Genomic DNA, 17,421 nt, shown 5'->3' on the forward strand with positions numbered 1-17,421 from the left:
CAGAACTTGTCTGTTTTTCAGGGTCCTGTATTTTTCCTCGAAGATGGCAAATCAGCAATTTCATTGAATGATGCTTTAATGTGGGCAAAAGTAAATCCTTTCTCACCACTAGGGACAGGAATTCGTCTCAATCCATTTTAAAGGAAGCTTTCTGGTCTCTGCAGTTCACAGTGCCCTGCAGGGATTTCCACAGGTTACTGCAGTGTCATATTAACTTAAGGACAAATGAGTGCCATGTAATGCAAGTTAAGACGTGTTACTGATTTGTTGCAAAGTACAAAGAAAAATATTATTCATAATGTTATTAAACTTGAACAATAAGTTATACAAAGTAAAGATGCATTGCAAATAAACATCACATTAAGCAAATTAGTATGTTTAAAATACAATCTGGCGTGATTTTAGGGACAGATAATCAAAAGAGATACGAGTTTCACAGGGGCAGTTGCAGGGATTTTTCCTCAACTGTGGAGGAGTTGTGAATGAGTCCAATGTTTTATAATGTTGGGGACAAATTTGTTGCATGTATTTGACTTCACTTATCTAATTTAAAGGGTGATTGAGTGTGAATGTTTGTAATTAGTCAAGATAGGATTTTGATATGTGTGTTCTTGAATGCTGACTGAAAAACAGCAACAGTAAAAAAAAAAATAGAGGGAACAAATACTGTGCTGGAATTTTGAAATGTACAAAGTTTAAACAAAAAATATACATACAACTTGTTGTTCTTTAGAGATCTATATATACAGCCGGAACAGCACCAAAAGGTAGGTCTAGCATCACAGTTTCAGATACTGGTACAGTAAAAACAGATGTTGGAGGCACTGCTGGTTTAGCTGTACCCAGAGTGCTCCCAATTATGTAATGGCCTCTAATACCTTCCACAACCTCTATGGAAATTGCTGTAAGACAAGTCATCCACCAGTGGATTTGCAAAATATTCAAATCTGAGAAGTTTTTTCTTTAAATCACATTTCAAATCATACTAAATATATATTTTAATATCATCTATATACTGTGGAACAGTTGAAACAGCATTATGTTATCTGGGGAGAGGAGGAAACCCGAATTAAGACCAAACTGCCCGGGCAGGACACTAAAACAGTGTAAAACTATACCACACGGTTACTCTGCCTTTAAATATTAAAAAACATTTTAGTATTCTATGAGATCATACTTCTTTAATCGTATAGTATAATTACACATTTCTCATTGATTTAGTGTCACGTCTGCAAAGGTTTGTCTTGGGCCGGAAGTGTTTTGATATGAAAACTCATGTAATGATAACTATTTTCAATGTGTACACAGTAATGATGGTGTAATTATGTGGCATAGTTTTGCGTATGTTTTGCATTGTTTAGTGCAAAACAATACCACATAATTGTCACCCTTGGATTTTTTTAGTTTTTCCCTTTCCAAACAAGAATTTTTTTTTTTTTTTTCCCCTAAAACATTGTCAGTTACATTATAATCTCCTTTTCCATAAAGTTGCCCATTCTATGGTTTTGAACACTTTGAGCCATTGGCTCACCTCATACACAAATTGCACTGCATCATTTGGGGTGTAGTCTGAGTTGCGATTAATTTCCCTTTTGAATTTCACAGATATACAAATATATGCAAGATATTCGCAGAGTTGCATAAAAGTTGCATGATTTCGCAGCCTTTGAATATCAGGCCCGTAATTTTTGCTCGAGTTGAAAGACAGTACTTAACAATGGACATACACATGTCTAACAGTCAGTTATCATCAATTACTTATTCTAGTAAATAACCTAATAAAAAGCAGTTTATATAACTTCAATTACTTTGTCAGATATGTAGGCCTAAAGATGTATGTTAAATACAATCATGCATGATCTTAATCTTTACCATCTTGCGATAAAAGAAATCCTTTAGATTATATTTGCATTTTAATCTGACTTTGATCATTAAATTTGTAGCAACAAAGAAGTCAATGTTTAGATTTTACATTCATTTTTTACATTTTATATATAGAATTAGTTTTTATTTTACATCTGCAGGATAACTCATGTAAGTGTTATATAGAGATAAAACAGTAGCTTCTTTGCCTTAGGGTGCAAGATTTACATAATAGCTGTGATCACTCGTGGTATATGCTGATTAGTGTACAGTATATACAGCATATATATTCCTTCACAATGTATATGAAGAAAGGCTTGATACACTAAATTATAAATGTTGAAGATGTGCCTTAATAAAGATGAGACTATTCAAGAGCCACCTTTTCCAGGTAGTTGTTAAGGAACAAACAGCATCACCACAAAATAAAGTTTTGCAAAATTAAAATAATTAGATATAGGGTTTTACATATATGTGCGGTAGTTTTGTTATTTAAAAAATGAAGAGTGCAATGTGGGAAAACAGTTAATAACCTTAATTTTATTTTTAAATAAACATATACTATAGGAGGCAATGCAGAAATACCCTGGCTTAGTCAGTGGGAAGGAATATGAAACTGTTTTCATCGATTGGCATGCTTTATAAAAAGTGTTTTTGCCAAAGAATACTTTTGCTTTGTTACATCATTTATACAGTTATTCAGTAGTTGAGCATTTTTTCTGCAAAAATTCAGCATTTTGTTGTTAATAGAGATAAGATGTGTGGTTGCTGTTGGATCTAAATGTACATTTGTGCTATGTAATGTTTTCAGTGCCCAGAAACTACATTTATTTTCCATGTATCAGAACAAAAAAAAAAAATAAAATCTGAACTATAGATATGTATAATTATGTTATTAATACATGCATTTTATTTTGTCAAAGAGTACTAATAATCTGTATTTTTTCAAATTCATTTAGGAAGATCATTTATATTTTAAAAGTTTTATATCTGATTTTAATAAGTAAAATACATCGCAGTGGCAGTTTCCAAATGTTATAGTTTTAAAGATAACTTTGCATATGATGTGATATATGTTGTATCTTTTTTTGACATCTTCATATTGAGTTTTATAACTACTGTACATCAACTAATTAGTTCATCACTTTATCAGGTGCATTATTCAATCAGGAATCCAACACTTTACAGATGACTTGACTATCTGTGTGTGTGTGTGTGTGTGTGTGTGTTTTATTAATGGGTATCTGCTTATCACATCTGAGCTCTCACAACATCTAAAATGACAGATTCCTAACTGCTTAATGGATCTGAGAAATTCTGACTTGTGTACAATGGAGGTTTATTCAGTCAAAAAATACAGCCTTTAAAACATCTACAAGACAAAGTTTTGTTACAGTCTTTTGACATACCGAAAGCAGTGATACACATTTCAAGTTTTGTCATCTTTATTTCATATATTATGTTGTACAGTTCTGAATATATTTCAAAACCTAATTTCAATGAATGAAAATGTATTTTCCATAAGTTGCATTATACTGTATAATAAACCAGTGAAACAATCAGATTGGAGTTCTTGCACTTCTTGGAAACCATGTTCCCCACCATCCTTTGAAAGCAAGGAAATGAGAAGCAAAGATTTCAGACAACCCCCCAACCTCAATAAAACTTTAAAAGAACCACACATATACATTCAAGGGTGATTTCTTGTTACTCCATGTTGATGAATTCCAAAGTGCTGTAGACCTGGTTCTAATTCAATTGTAGATTCCTTTAATTTGAGATGATAAGCCAGCAGGAGAGATCAATGCATTTTTATTAGTCTGTCTCACATCAATCTCCTTGAATTGAACGTTGCTCTTGCTTCTGATTTCTGAAGGTGATGGCTCTAGGATATGAAATAACAAGATGGAAATATACATTTTAGTAATGTAATAGTAGCACCAATCATTCTTTCAGAGCAAAATAAAAGATTTCTGAGAAATGAAATGTAAAAACACATTATTTCTAAAAACAGACCAACTGACACAAAACTATTTTTTAAAAATGATGCACATTGACTTATCTTCAGCACTGACCTTCCATACTGTATGAATCATATAGAACCATAAAACAAGCTAGTAGATCAGTAGACACCCAAGCATATATGATGATACACCATGTTAATGTTCTATTGAATGGTCATAGAAAATGCTAACAATCTGAACACTATTTTAGTAGAAATTCAAGGCTTTTGTGCTGCATGCTGTACTTAACTAGTAATTCTAAATAGTTCTAGGTTATCTTACTCACAAAATGTAGGATGCCTCTAACTGAAGTTTAAATAAACAGCTGTGGGCTGCCGGTATTTGCATTTACACTGGCAAAAGAAAAGGTTCACATTGCACGCAATTTTAATGCAACGATTCATTTTTTTGTCTGACCTATTCTATACAAAGTATGAAAAAAGTACGAAAGAACATACTTGCCAAGCGCTTGATTTCTCCTTTCAGCTTTGGCAGATTGGTTTCTGGGTCCAAATGCTGAGACTGCAGGGAAGTTGGTGGGAGTCTAACAGCAAGCTCTCCCAGTGTTGGCTTAATATCAAAGCGTTCTTTTAAGAAACAATTAATTGAAAGGTAATGAAAGCAGAATTTTAATGTTGAACTTCAAATAACCAAGTCTCCAAACACATCTCTTGATCAAGGCTTGAAAGTCTGAAAGTTGTGTGTACAATACATTCCAGTATAATGACAAGCCTTTGAAACTGCATCAAATGAACAAATAGGTAAATTACCATATCTGTTGGAACTGGCAGGTAAAATGTTAGGTATTTTAGGCTTGTTATTGTACTTTATACAGCCCTCAGGGTCACTTCAGCCAATTTATTACATCGGAACATCATAACCCTAACCCAAACCATGTAAATAAATCCTCAACCATGCGGCTATTTTGCTAAACATGTATTCATAGCCATGCAGTTACATCTACTAGGGTTGAACAAAAAACATAGAAACAACTACGATAATGCTGTCCATTACTGTAGGGCCAACATGGGCTGCCAGGACTGAACTAATTTCATGTTACAGGTCTGCAAGGAGTGAAATAATTATGGCAGGATTTCTTAGTGAATACCCTCTAATCAATCATGTAAGAAACAACCCATTTACAGAACAAAACGGTTTCTAATATTTGTCCAGCCTGTGTATCTAATTGTCTTTTTTTTCATGCATTAGTCAATTCACTTACTGGGGTTCTCTGCTCTCTCAAACTGCCTCTGTTGCAGATGCATGTGGATGATAGCATGAATTTTCTGCTTATTTGTATTAGTGTCTGGTTCGGACATAAGCTCAGTGATTCTTAAGTTGTTTTTGATAGATTTCGAAGCTGTGGATCGAGCAACCATTGGTAACATCTCTTGGTAATTACGGTCAGTGAAATCAGTCTCCTCTTCATGAGTAGATTTAATCCTGAAATTCAAAAATATTTAACTATATATATATATATATATATATATATATATATATATATATATATATATATATATATATATATATATATATTATATTTAGTAAATCCGTATCAAATCAGTCTAGCCATTGGTTTCCTGAGAAACTCAGATTCTTGGTTGTTACCGAATATTCCATTCTTATTAGCAGAAACAGAATTATCAATGGTTCCCATTTTCATCTGTCTTTTGGCTTGCATGTTATATTTCAATTTGGAATTTTCAAAAACAATGCTTTACATAATGTTGCTTCTGCTTCCTAGAACTGTAGTTCAAACGCACAGCCCTCAGACCTGACCTACAGCAAAGATACCAGGACAGAGCAGGTGATGTATATTTAAATATGTGTATATCTCAAATTAACATTAAAAAAGTGAGAGAAAAAAACTAAAGACAGCACAATAAAGAGGAGCCAGTTAACGCTAAAAAAGCTAGTAAGAGGTGTAAACACCTTTAACACAATCATGCATACTCAAGCTAAGATTACATCATATATAATACTAGGTGAAATGGCTCTGGATTGTTAAGTTTGCAGAAGGAACAGTAATTTAATGGCACTCACTTTCTGTTTGTCAGTATGGTGTAAATCTCCCGAACCAGAACTTCTGCAGCTCCAGGTTTGCAGTGAATCGTCCCATCAATGACTTCCTTGTGGAGGCTGATATTTCTTTTTGCTAGGAACTTGAAAAAGCAGGACACAAACGGAAATGACCGATGTTGTTAGAACTTCAGATCTATTACAGCATAATCTATGATTCAGTTAATATACTTTTAATGAAACAGTATTCAGCAATAAACTGCGTCTATGTTTGCTTTATTCGTGTGGCTATTTAATAATAGGCAGAAGTTTCTGTAATACAAAAATGGGTTTTGTGTTTTGTTTTGTTTTTTTTTTTTGGGGGGGGGGGGGGTCTTTAGCCTATGCAACATTTTCTCACCCTCTCGATCTGTGACCAGTTCCCAAATTTTGTTTGTAATGAAACTCCGTTATCATAAAAATCCATTGGGAAGTCTTCAGGGTAGTACCAAGAGAATATTTCCGCGACTAAGTATCCATTTGAAAAGTCTCTGAAAAGAACACAATTGTACCACAGAAATAATAAAAAAAAGGTTGAATTCTGTATACATATATAGCTATAGTATACATTATATTCACCTGCTTTTCAGAATTGTGTAAAGATTCATAATGGTGTTCTTGAATTCCTGTGTATTTCAATATATACTGTGTACTGTCATATATAAAATAACACCGAAGATAAGGCTCACGGAATGCAAAAACAAGAAAACTATCTATCTATCTATCTATCTATCTATCTATCTATCTATCTATCTATCTATCTATCTAATATCTATCTATCTATCTATATACAAACTCACCTGCGAGCGTTTTTAGGAGAAAACGACAGATCAAGACTTTGTAACCACTTTAGCACTTCTCGAGGTATTCCCGATTTTTTAGGGGTATGCATATAAGACATTGTCAAAATTAAATGTCACAGCATCAATCAAACCTTTGAGAATGTATTTAAATAACCTTTCTATCACGCTTCTTGATAAAATATCAATGCATACTATGCTTAACTTGTTAATAACATCAGACTTCCACGAAGCAAGGTTCCTTAGATCGTGTTGTCGTGTTCCAATGTTTATATCTCCATGACAACAGCTCCATTCAAATAATTGTTTGTAAGAACCAATGTCGTAACATAGTCTTGTCACCAGATGACGCGCTTACGAGTAAATCGCTTGTATCTGGGAAGTTTTAGACGTTGTTAGTTTAAAGCAGAATGAAATCTGGCCAGTGTAAAAGCAGGAGAGATAAAATACAACTTGACACAGCTCAGTACAATTTACAGTCTTTTCTGCATGACTGCTTTACAGGTTTTACATTACAGTCTTTTTCTACATTACTACTTTATCCTGACTCCTAGACCAAAATAATTGATCACCGAGTCGCTCAGTTAAACAAACACTGAAATGTCTATTTATTTATTTATTAAAATCTTAAGTTTGTCTCTTTGCAATGTTTTCCAGGTATCTTTAAATCACCCTAAAGACGAGTTATCAGATTTCCATTTCTGCACCAGGGCAGGCGCTACCCACCCGTAGACTCTGCCCCCGCAGGGACCACGAGGGGAACCAGATTGAACTTTTGTTTTTGTTTTGTTTTGTGTTTTTTTTTTTTTTAATACCGTACATACACAAAATAGAAAATTGCGCGTGTACGGTTCTACCATTTCTCGCAGTTTACGCGTTCTGTTTTTTTATTTCTTTGTGTATTAACTGGTTATATTTGATAAAGTAAATGGCTAGGAGTAACTTACATTAAACAGACATCATAAATAACCAAGGAAGTAAACAACGAGACTATTTGTGAATGGGTTACTTGAATCGTATTTGCACTACTGTACGACACCTTGCAATGTATTGTATTAATTAAAAACTGTTTTTGTTGTTGTTGTTTTGTTTTGTTTTATATATTGACATGCAGCGCACCATAGGTTTTGAAATATGCATATATATATATATATATATATATATATATATATATATATATATATATATATATATATATATATATATATTATATATATATTTATATGTTATATTGTACATTAAAAATACACTACAGTATATTTGTTTTGTGATGTCAACATATAGGGCTGGTTTCACATAATGTGATTTGCAGTAGTTCTAGCTATCAAAATTAACATTTAGTAGACCAAGATTACTGCTTATCAGTGTCTCTAAAACCTTAATTATTGTATTCGTTATTAAGTGTGTTAGTATCACCACATATATGATTGGTCTTTTTCATGCAACCTGCTGAATAATACATTTTGAGTTGTTTGTGGGCTGTATGAATTGTTTGTATTAATCAGGTGTGTGTGTCTGGGGGCTTTTTTTTTTTTTTTTTTTTTTGTAGGGGGCCCCAAAATTTATAGAACCAGCCCTGTTCTGCACATCCCTAAATGTTATCAAAATACAACAGAGGCTAAACAAATAGCACTAAAGAAATTGCCAAGACATTTACAATGTTTAGATATTGTTTGGCGAGCAGAGTGTAAGCAGAGTTCACAGAGTTCAGGTTCACACAGGTGAAGTTACAATACTGAAGGTAGGCTATATAAGACAATACAGCCAAAGTACAAAGATTGTATCAACAGATACCAGCTGGTCACAGTACCTTTCATTTTCTTGGGACAATCCTGTCATTTTAAAATGCTTAAAAAAATAGCATACATTTTTTCTTTTCTCTCAATAATCATCACCAAACCAGCAGATGCCTTAAACAATGGATTAGCACTCACACCAACAATGGGCTGGTTGCATTGGGAGCGATTTTTGTGCAATACGGATTGCACAAATGATCCAAAAAATTGTATCAGGTAAAGAAACTTATTTTAAAATTACATTTTTAAAATGCCATTGCAACATGTCTGCTTCACTTTTATTACAGCAATTGTTGGTACAAGTTTAGATGCTGTAAAACAGGGTCATTGGTGAAATCTAACAGTAAGGCGTATCACATTTTCATAGTATCACCTAACCACAAAAAAATAGGGTTACCAGAAGTCCCGGGTAAACTGGGATTGTCCCATTTTTCAGCTTGCATTTTTTGTCCTGGTTGGAAACAGTGAAGTTGTTAAACAGTCCCAGTTTTGCGATTGTATTCACATTTTCTTTTTACAAAACTGTAGCAGTGTGCTCAGCAAGTTAACAGCAGACTCATGTATTATATTGTGTTGGTGCTATTATTTTTTAATAATTCAAATTAAGTATTTATTAACTCATATTCTGTTTAACGTCCTGGACCATGTCTATTTAAAAAAAAAAAAAAAAAAAAAAGTTTTATCTTGGTAGTGTCACCAGCCAATTTTGTCTTGATTAACACAGCAATTTCAACTGCTTCAGAGTTGCTATAGTGCTAATGAATTGAAAAAAAGTGCACCCTTTTCACTGAAAATCTGGTATACTGTATGATATTTGTCTTGGAAATTTAATTTTAACAGGTTTGTTTGACATTGTGAAAGTAGATAACTTTGACTTGTGATTTGACAGTCTTGAATTGTTTCATATAAAAGAGCAAAATAAACAAATTGCACAATTTTGCTATTCTCTTTAGCTCAAACAAAACTTCCAATCATATCGTGAGGTCTATTAATTATGTTCTTCTTGATAATGTTATAGTATAAATTAAATAATGAAGTGCAAGCCAGGGACATGAGACTAGCAAATTCAATTTGAATATGAAGAAAAATCAGACCGATAATGGTGATCACATGCTTTATATGGTTTAACTTTGAGGTGACATTTTATTACTTTTTTTTTATTATTTTATACATGCCAAAGTTCTTTTTTGTTGATAACTAAAGCTCCCTTTCAATTCGAAGACGACCACCGACATACTTATGGGATATGCCTGCCTTGGGTAGGTATTCACTGAGCATTTTCTTTTTGCCGATAAGCCCCTGGGTGACGTCCTCGGTCCCGCCTACCAAGGGATTAAACAGTCAACCTGTCAAGACCATTTTGTCTTTTGCATCGAAACCGTTAGGGCAACCGATGCAACCTCACTAGTTAGTGGTCATCTTTTCTTTTAGGGAACCAAGGTTATGGTAAGTAACCTAATGTTCCCTTTCAATTCGAAGATGACCACCAACATGGGAAAGTATACCAGAGCAGTCAGAGGGAGAAGGAACGGCAGCATATGAGGGATGCATCAGAACCACATAACCCACTGATTAAACAGTCAACCCACAGAGACCATTTTCCTCTTTTGCCTCTCACCTACAGTAACCTAAGCTTCTGTTACCGAACTGAGTGTGTTTTTGAAAGAGCTTTTACGGGTCGAGTGCAGTTCCCTTGCATTAGTGCTGAAAGCTGGCTTACAGCTTTTGTGTAATCATCAGCTCTAATTGTTAACTTCTTTCTTCTCAATTCTTCACAGCCTGCCTCACTTGCATTACAGGCTATCTGTATACGCTGTCTGTAGTGTGTGAGCGACTTCATGTACAGTATTGATTAAGGGTGTTTGTCTTTTCAGCCTACACTCTTAGGGAGAACACCGTTCCTCCACCAGGACTACGCTTTGCTGTATCCCCACCGTTGTGTGATTCCACCGGCTGCCATTCACGCAGCTTGGGCGAAATAAAAATAAAAACAAATATTATTGAGGAAGTGTTGTTGCGTGTCCACCTGTGTGTTGACCCTGTCACACAAACCCGCTTTGCCTGTGCTTGTACTATGCTTGTTCAGCCTGTGTATCTCCCTGGTGTATGCTGCGCGCTGACCAGGTGTGTGACTACATGCGGTTAGGGTAGGTGCATAATCTGCCCCCTGGTGCTTTGGTACATCAGTGCACGCACAGCCCTTGGCACTTTGGTGCTTCTGTGTGCACAGTGCTTGGTGCACACGGTGCTCGGTGCATACAATGTGTGTAGTGAATCCGTGCACGCAGTGCACAAGGTGTTTGATGTGCTTAATGCCCTCAGTGCTCGGTGCATGCAGTGCCTCGTTGCCTCTGCCTGTAGACGGTGCTCCACTCCGCTGAGGCTACATGCTGCCCCGGTTGTGTGCCTGCACCTAGTCCAGGCTAGACACCCTTGTCCAGTTGCTGGGATCAAGCCTGTTTTATGGTAGTGAGAATGAGACACTGGTGTCCGCTGTACTTGCATGGTGACTGAAACGGTTCCGATCCCAACTGCCCCACATAATGACCTGAGGCACCGCCTTCAGGCTTCCGCGGCAGCGAACAGCTGGGCCTACTCGCAACGACAGGAGGTAGCCGGACTTGGGATTCCAACACAGGCTCAGTCTCGGAGGTAGTTCCAACGCCGCCCCAGACAGCCCCCACTTGGGTGTTCACCACCATACACACTGGATATGCACACTGTCACATTCTCCAGTTTGTCTGGCCGGCTGGCCTCTCACATGAGCGAAGGCGTACGGATGGAGTGATACACAACTGTCAAGTGGTGACGACAGATGCATCCAACTCTGGTTGGGGGGCAGTCTGGGCAGGCAGAGGAGCCCGCGGACACTGGTCGGGCCGCTGGACATCCCTGCAGAAAAGAGAGGTCCACCTCACGCTTCAACATTTCCTTCCATTTGCTGCAAAACAGACATGTCCTTGTCCACACAGACAACATGTCAGTAGTGGTGTACGTGAACCACCAGGGAGGGCTTCCATCCCCGGGGTTACACCGCATAGCCTTTGAGTTGCTGATCTGGGCACAAAGGCACTTACTATCCCTCTGAGCTGTTCATCTCCTGGGAGTGACGAACTGGGCAGCAGACCTTTCTTTCTTTCTCTCTCTTGCTCTCTCTCAGGTCCTCACCTGTCAGATTGGCGACTGCACCCTCAGGTGGTACAGTACATTTAGGAACACTTCAGGGAAGTGCCACGGCAGAGATGACCCGACCCAGTGGTTCTCCCTCCACAGCTCACGAGTGGCCCAAAGCGCTCCAACTGTGGGTCTGGCCCCTGAACAGGACTGTCTGTCCGCCTTAGAGCTTTCAGACACAGTTGTCAGTACACTGCAGAATGCTAGGGCCTTTTCCACAAGAGCATTGCACGCCTACAAGTGGAAGTATTTTTAAAATTGGTGCATGACCAGAGGTCATGACCCCATTTATTACCCTATAGCAACTATTTTGCAGTTTCTGCAAGATCTGTTACAGGTGGGTATATCCCTGTCTACGTTGAAAGTGTACCTAGCAGTAATGTCTGCATGCCATGTCCCCATTGACTCAATGTCCTGGGCACTCATATACTAGCAATCCGTTTTCTGAAGGGTGCTCGGTGGTTACATCCTCCTAAGAAGGTCGTCCTCCCCGGATGGAGTCTAGACGTGGTACTCAATGGAACTAGAGGCATCCCATCCCCCTCCTTTTGCGGAGGAGATGGACTGGAAATTGAATTACTTCTGCCATGTTAGGGCATTGAGAGATCTTCGTCTGTCATGGTGAAAGGACAAGGTCAAGCCTTCTCTAAGCAATGACTGTCCCATTGGATTGTGGATACAGTCTCGATTGAATGTACTAATACCTGCATACCCCAACTGGGAGTGTGGCCGCGCATTCTACCAGAGGTGTGGCTGTGTCATGGGCTATCTTTAGAGGAGCTTCACTGATTGACATTTGTAATGTGGCTAGCTGGGCTACACCAGGTTCTACCACCTTAATGTGGTAGATCCTTCCGTGCTTTCATTAGGCATTAGGGTCCATGAGGTTGCATGCTCTTACCGCTAACTCTTGGGTTATGCAGTTCTGATGCATCCCTCATCTGCTGCCATTCCTTCTCCCTCGCGACTGCTCTGGTATACTTTCCCACGTTGGTGGTCGTCTTCGAATTGAAAGGGAACATTAGGTTACTTACCACAACTCAGGTTCCATAAAAGAAAAGATGACCACTAACCAGCAAGATCGCATCGGTCGCCCTAACGGGTTTGATGCAAAAGAGAAAATGGTCTCCGCAGGTTAACTGTTTAATCCCTCGGTAGGCGGGACTAAGGTAGGCATATCCCAAAAGTATTGGTTGGTGGTTGTTTTCTCTTTCAAGGAACCAGGATTACAGTAAGTAACCTAAGTTTTGGAAATTAAATGTTTTACGGTTCTCAGCCCTTTTATTTGCTGATTTAGCACTTTCTAGAACTTCTGTACACACAGCTATATTTATCATCATCACTACAGTTAGCTACTGTACAATACTTTGTTTGATTTCTTGATCTTAGGGAATTACATTGTGAATGACTTGAATTATTAGTTACAATGAAAACTTAAATACAATTATAGACTTACTAAACTAACAACAATGAACTTATGGCATTTTCAGTTATTTCAGAAATGTATTTGTGCATTATTTTCTTTTGTGATTTATGTCAGCTAGCATTTTATCATGACATCTCTCCAATCCATTCCAGTGAACAGCTGTATATGCAGATGGCCGATATCATGGCAAGTGAAGGGTGGAAGGAACTTGGCTATGACTATATCTGTATTGATGACTGCTGGCTTGCTAAAGACAGAGATTCTCAGAAACGCCTTCAAGCTGATCCCAAACGATTCCCAAGCGGCATAAAAAAACTTGCAGACTACGTAAGTTAATTGAATGGAAACGTGTATAATACACTGTTTTACATAATAGTTGGGTATACTGCACAGTAAGATATCATTATTAGTACACTTCAGTGTGGACACATGTTAAAGCACAGTAAAATGTTAATTAGCATTACATTTTGTATTTATTTATTATCCCAGGTACATTCTAAGGGCCTCAAGCTTGGTATCTATGAAGATGTGGGTCACAAAACTTGCGCTGGCTATCCAGGTAGCCTTGGTTATTATGACACAGATGCTAAGACTTTTGCAGAATGGGGAATTGACCTTCTAAAGTTTGATGGCTGCAACTTTGACAATCTGGATCAGCTTGTTAAAGGTAAAACACCATCTTCAGTTTACTATTTTAAATGGTCTTCAGCAAACATTTCTAAATATGTTTATAGTTTACTTTGCTGACCATATTGCTTCTTGTCTGTTGAACCAGGATATATTGACATGTCAAACGCATTAAACAAGACTGGAAGAGACATAGTTTATTCCTGTGAATGGCCTTTATACACCTGGGAAGGTGGTATGCAGGTATTGCTTCTGATATCAGGGAATCTCTCAATTTTATGACAAACGTACCACCTAAGTACTGAATATAAAGCCTTTCCTCCACTCTCTTATGAGTAATATAAATGTATTAAGATATTTAGTTCTGTAAATTGTATTGTAAAATTATTTGATCCAGTAATTGTTATTATATTTTAAATTTGTAAATGATAACCTGGAAAAAAAATAAAAAATACACATTTTGACAAACAGCTCTTGCATTCATACTACAAACTTTTATAAATCACAGGTATAATTGCATATAACATTTTTGGCATCCATAAAGGTAATAAATACTTTTTCAGTGAGCAGGATGTTTATTTTACACATTTCATTTGGATCAGTATGCAGGGCATGGTGGATGTGATTATTGAGCTATACAGAACAACCGTATTCAGGCAAAAGGGCCATTTGAGCACTATAAATAGCATAAAATTACATAAATGAAGGAGAGGGCTTTAATGTACAATTTTAAATTGCATCAATTGTGAAGTTATACTCCTAGATACATTTAAATATAAAACAGATTGCTATAAGGAACATAGATTTGCATTTTTTTTTTTTCTTAAAGCCAAATTATACAGCAGTGCGGCAGTACTGCAACAGCTGGAGAAATTTTGCTGATATTTATGATTCATGGAGTAGCATTAAGAGTGCCATAGACTGGGCTGCAGATCATCAGGAAATCATTGTGCCTGCTGCTGGACCTGGCGGTTGGAACGATCCAGACATGGTATGTATGAAAAACAAAAGCTTTTTCTTAATAGTTCTGGTATTTGATACATTTGAATTTACAACACTATGTATACATTGTGTTGATTTTTATATACTCTAAATCTTCTGAATCGGCTCTAAAAAACACATGAACTGACTTTGATCATCTTTTACAGCTTGTTATAGGGAACTTTGGACTGAGCCATAACCAGGCAGTGACCCAGATGGCAATTTGGGCCATTATGGCATCGCCTCTGATAATGTCCAATGACTTAAGAAATATAGATGGTTTTTCCAAGTCTCTTCTTCAGAACAAGTATGTAATTGCTGTAAACCAAGATGCACTGGGAGCTCAGGGTCAGAGGATCAGCAAGGTTAGTTTGGTTTTACAGATTTACAGGCTAATTTCAACTGCAAGTGAAAGCTGATATCAACGTATGTTCTCTTCGAACAGCCAAGAGTTGAGCATCGTTGGGTTTGCACTGTATACATTGGAGACATAAAACAGAGGTTGTTCTTCAGTGAATGGTGTTTAATTTGTGTATTTGTGTTTCACAGAGCAACAACCTTGACATTTGGAAGAGGGAGCTATCTGGCAACAGTTTTGCTCTTGTCTTCCTTAACAGGGAGGAAATTGGAGGACCCCGTAGTATTGCTATCATCTTGAAAGACCTAGGGGTGGACAGTACTTGTAAAATGTCTTGCATGGTCACTCAGATCCTCCCGACCTACGAGCAGTGGGGTAGAAAGAATCTAACTGCAGTGTTGCAGTTCACTGTCAATCCCACTGGAAGTGTTATGTTGCGTGTGGAACCATTTTAAAACTAATCGACAATAAGAATTCAAAACACACCTGTGTCCTAATCATTTGAAATATATTACAATGATTTGACATGATTGAAAATAACAAATAACATATCTAAGTCTACAGTACATGGACTGTTTATTTAAATCTAACTAACTGTAACATATAGACAGTGTATTATTTAATCACAAACACCAGTCTTGAATCTTTGACCACCAGGATCCTTTGGGATGAGGAAAGGTACAGACTGTAGGTGAGATCTGGCAGAAAAAACTTCTAACGTTATATTCTGAAGGGTGAAAATCATCAGTTGAGCCACATTGCAACACCACTCTTGAAAACCTTGAAGGTGAATACTGGAGGTTGAAGTTTCAGGAGTGTGGTCTGTGAGCTGAACTGGTGTACACTCTTATGGTGGTTTTAGTAGTATTTACAAAACACCCTGAAGGGCATGTTGCTAATGTTAAACACCCAGATTAATTTTATTATGTAAAATATTGTTATACACTATATAAATACAGCCACCCTTAAACGTGGCAAAACTGGGACTTTACCCACTAATTAATATTACTACATTGAACAAATTATGTTTACTCACATTAAGTGCCAATCAGATAAAGTCCCATTTGCACCATTATCTAACTGGCTGTGGAGGGTTTACTGCCTTGTCCATTTGGCCAGGTAGTGCCCCCTCAAACTAAGCAGGTTTGAGGCTATTCATGTGTCTTCTTTCATGTCACATAATCATCAATAAAAAAAAAAAAAAAAAATCAATCTGTGCAAATGTTTGGTTAGTGTTGTGTGTGTTTTTTTTTTTTTTTTTTTTTCTGAACTACTGAAAAATGCTGGGGAAATAAGTTTATGAATTTTAGATGGAAACACAGAGATATGCCAGATCACTAAACATAGTTGTAACTGAGTGTAGTACCAGGTGAACACAATACACAGTTCAAAAATAAAACATCCATATCAACCAAAAAATAAATAAAAATTATAATTGATAACTTGGTGCCAGCTAAATAGTAGTACAAGTAAAGTTTATATTAAATTGCTGCATTTTAGAATCCTGATAAAAATTTAGAATTCTAACAAACCACTACATGGCTAAATAATTAAGAAAAAAATTGTAGAACAGGGTGGCTTAATGCAACAATAGCAGCCTGTATTAAATGTGGAAGATAATGCCAAAATATATAGCACTTTATTTCAATGTACATGTGTGCTAAAACCTGTTACTAAATGTAGAACAATGTCAAAAAGAATGAAAGATGCTGTTAATATATTACCACAACATAACTGTAAAGTATTTTGGTTCTGGCATAACTGAATGGTTATAAAAAGTAATGAGTAAGAACTTACACTAGTGGCATATGGAAATCTTAAAAGTACAAGAAAATATTTACAATTAAAATTATAGTGCACATGATTATCAAGATGAATTGCCTTTTAGTGTCTGATGTGAGCAGACAAACCATATTAATCTACCAAATTACGTACAGTATATTTTTAATTTTAAAGTGTACACTTTGATATACCGTACCTGTATTCATGTTTATTATTTAAACAGAAAATAAGGCATTGTGAAAAGTATGGCAGTTTTGTTATACACCTGATTTTAAATTAAGTTAAAATTAGTAAAGAGCAATTAGCTTGTCTATGATTTATCTAAAGTTAGAGGAGAAGTTGGCTTTTATTTTTAAAGCATATTAAAGCTTACTTTTTTTAACTTCTGGCACCACCAATAATGAAGTTATTAGCAATTAGCTACAGGCAATATGTAACATAAAGCTTTACTGACACAAAATCATCCAGTGACAATCCAAAATAGCTTTGGTTGTTCATATTCTATATGTTGCATCTGTTACAGCTTTTAAATTGCCTATTGAAAAATATCATT

The 17,421-nt window shown here is 36.5% G+C and overlaps 3 protein-coding genes across 5 annotated transcripts in view; 2 read left to right on the top strand and 1 right to left on the bottom strand.

Annotated features, from left to right (window-relative positions):
- Window positions 1-2,727, top strand: part of wdr17 (WD repeat domain 17) — a 39,647-nt gene extending 36,920 nt beyond the window's left edge. For both annotated transcript variants that reach the window (XM_041223629.1, XM_041223621.1), the window contains exon 29: window positions 22-2,727. In XM_041223629.1, the coding sequence (XP_041079563.1) occupies window positions 22-141 (120 nt within the window). In that variant the 3' untranslated portion in view covers window positions 142-2,727. The remainder of the gene's footprint in view (window positions 1-21) is intronic.
- A 66-nt stretch (window positions 2,728-2,793) lies between these two features.
- Window positions 2,794-6,987, bottom strand: spata4 (spermatogenesis associated 4). Of its 2 annotated transcripts, none has more exons than XM_041272484.1 (6): window positions 6,725-6,987; window positions 6,286-6,415; window positions 5,910-6,028; window positions 5,089-5,309; window positions 4,325-4,453; window positions 2,794-3,748 (listed from the first exon to the last, which is right to left on the bottom strand). In XM_041272484.1, exons 1-6 carry the CDS (start codon window positions 6,823-6,825, stop codon window positions 3,618-3,620), a joined length of 831 nt encoding a protein of 276 aa, XP_041128418.1. In that variant the 5' UTR covers window positions 6,826-6,987; the 3' UTR covers window positions 2,794-3,617. The 2 variants fall into 2 exon arrangements, with proteins under 2 accessions (XP_041128418.1, XP_041128425.1); XM_041272491.1 differs by lacking the exon at window positions 6,725-6,987 and adding an exon at window positions 6,504-6,627.
- A 665-nt stretch (window positions 6,988-7,652) lies between these two features.
- Window positions 7,653-17,406, top strand: LOC121326706 (alpha-galactosidase A-like). Its single transcript, XM_041270106.1, has 8 exons — window positions 7,653-7,662; window positions 8,586-8,736; window positions 13,273-13,447; window positions 13,610-13,787; window positions 13,896-13,990; window positions 14,577-14,738; window positions 14,896-15,093; window positions 15,278-17,406. Exons 1-8 carry the CDS (start codon window positions 7,653-7,655, stop codon window positions 15,539-15,541), a joined length of 1,233 nt encoding a protein of 410 aa, XP_041126040.1. The 3' UTR covers window positions 15,542-17,406.
- Window positions 17,407-17,421: the final 15 nt, after the last annotated feature.

This window comes from Polyodon spathula, chromosome 2, assembly GCF_017654505.1.
Source record: "Polyodon spathula isolate WHYD16114869_AA chromosome 2, ASM1765450v1, whole genome shotgun sequence".
NCBI classification, from domain to species: Eukaryota; Metazoa; Chordata; class Actinopteri; order Acipenseriformes; family Polyodontidae; genus Polyodon; species Polyodon spathula.

Bases quoted from the DNA above. Each gene is read 5' to 3' on its own strand.
- LOC121326706 (XM_041270106.1), top strand. The intron at 13,448-13,609 runs GTAAGTTAATTG...TTATTATCCCAG, and splicing joins TAAAAAAACTTGCAGACTAC to GTACATTCTAAGGGCCTCAA. The intron at 13,991-14,576 runs GTATTGCTTCTG...TTTTTCTTAAAG, and splicing joins CCTGGGAAGGTGGTATGCAG to CCAAATTATACAGCAGTGCG.
- spata4 (XM_041272484.1), bottom strand. From the start codon at position 6,825: ATGTCTTATATGCATACCCCTAAAAAATCGGGAATACCTCGAGAAGTG. The intron at 4,454-5,088 runs GTAAGTGAATTG...GTTTCTTAAAAG, and splicing joins TGAGAGAGCAGAGAACCCCA to AACGCTTTGATATTAAGCCA. The intron at 3,749-4,324 runs GTATGTTCTTTC...TTCATATCCTAG, and splicing joins AGAAATCAAGCGCTTGGCAA to AGCCATCACCTTCAGAAATC.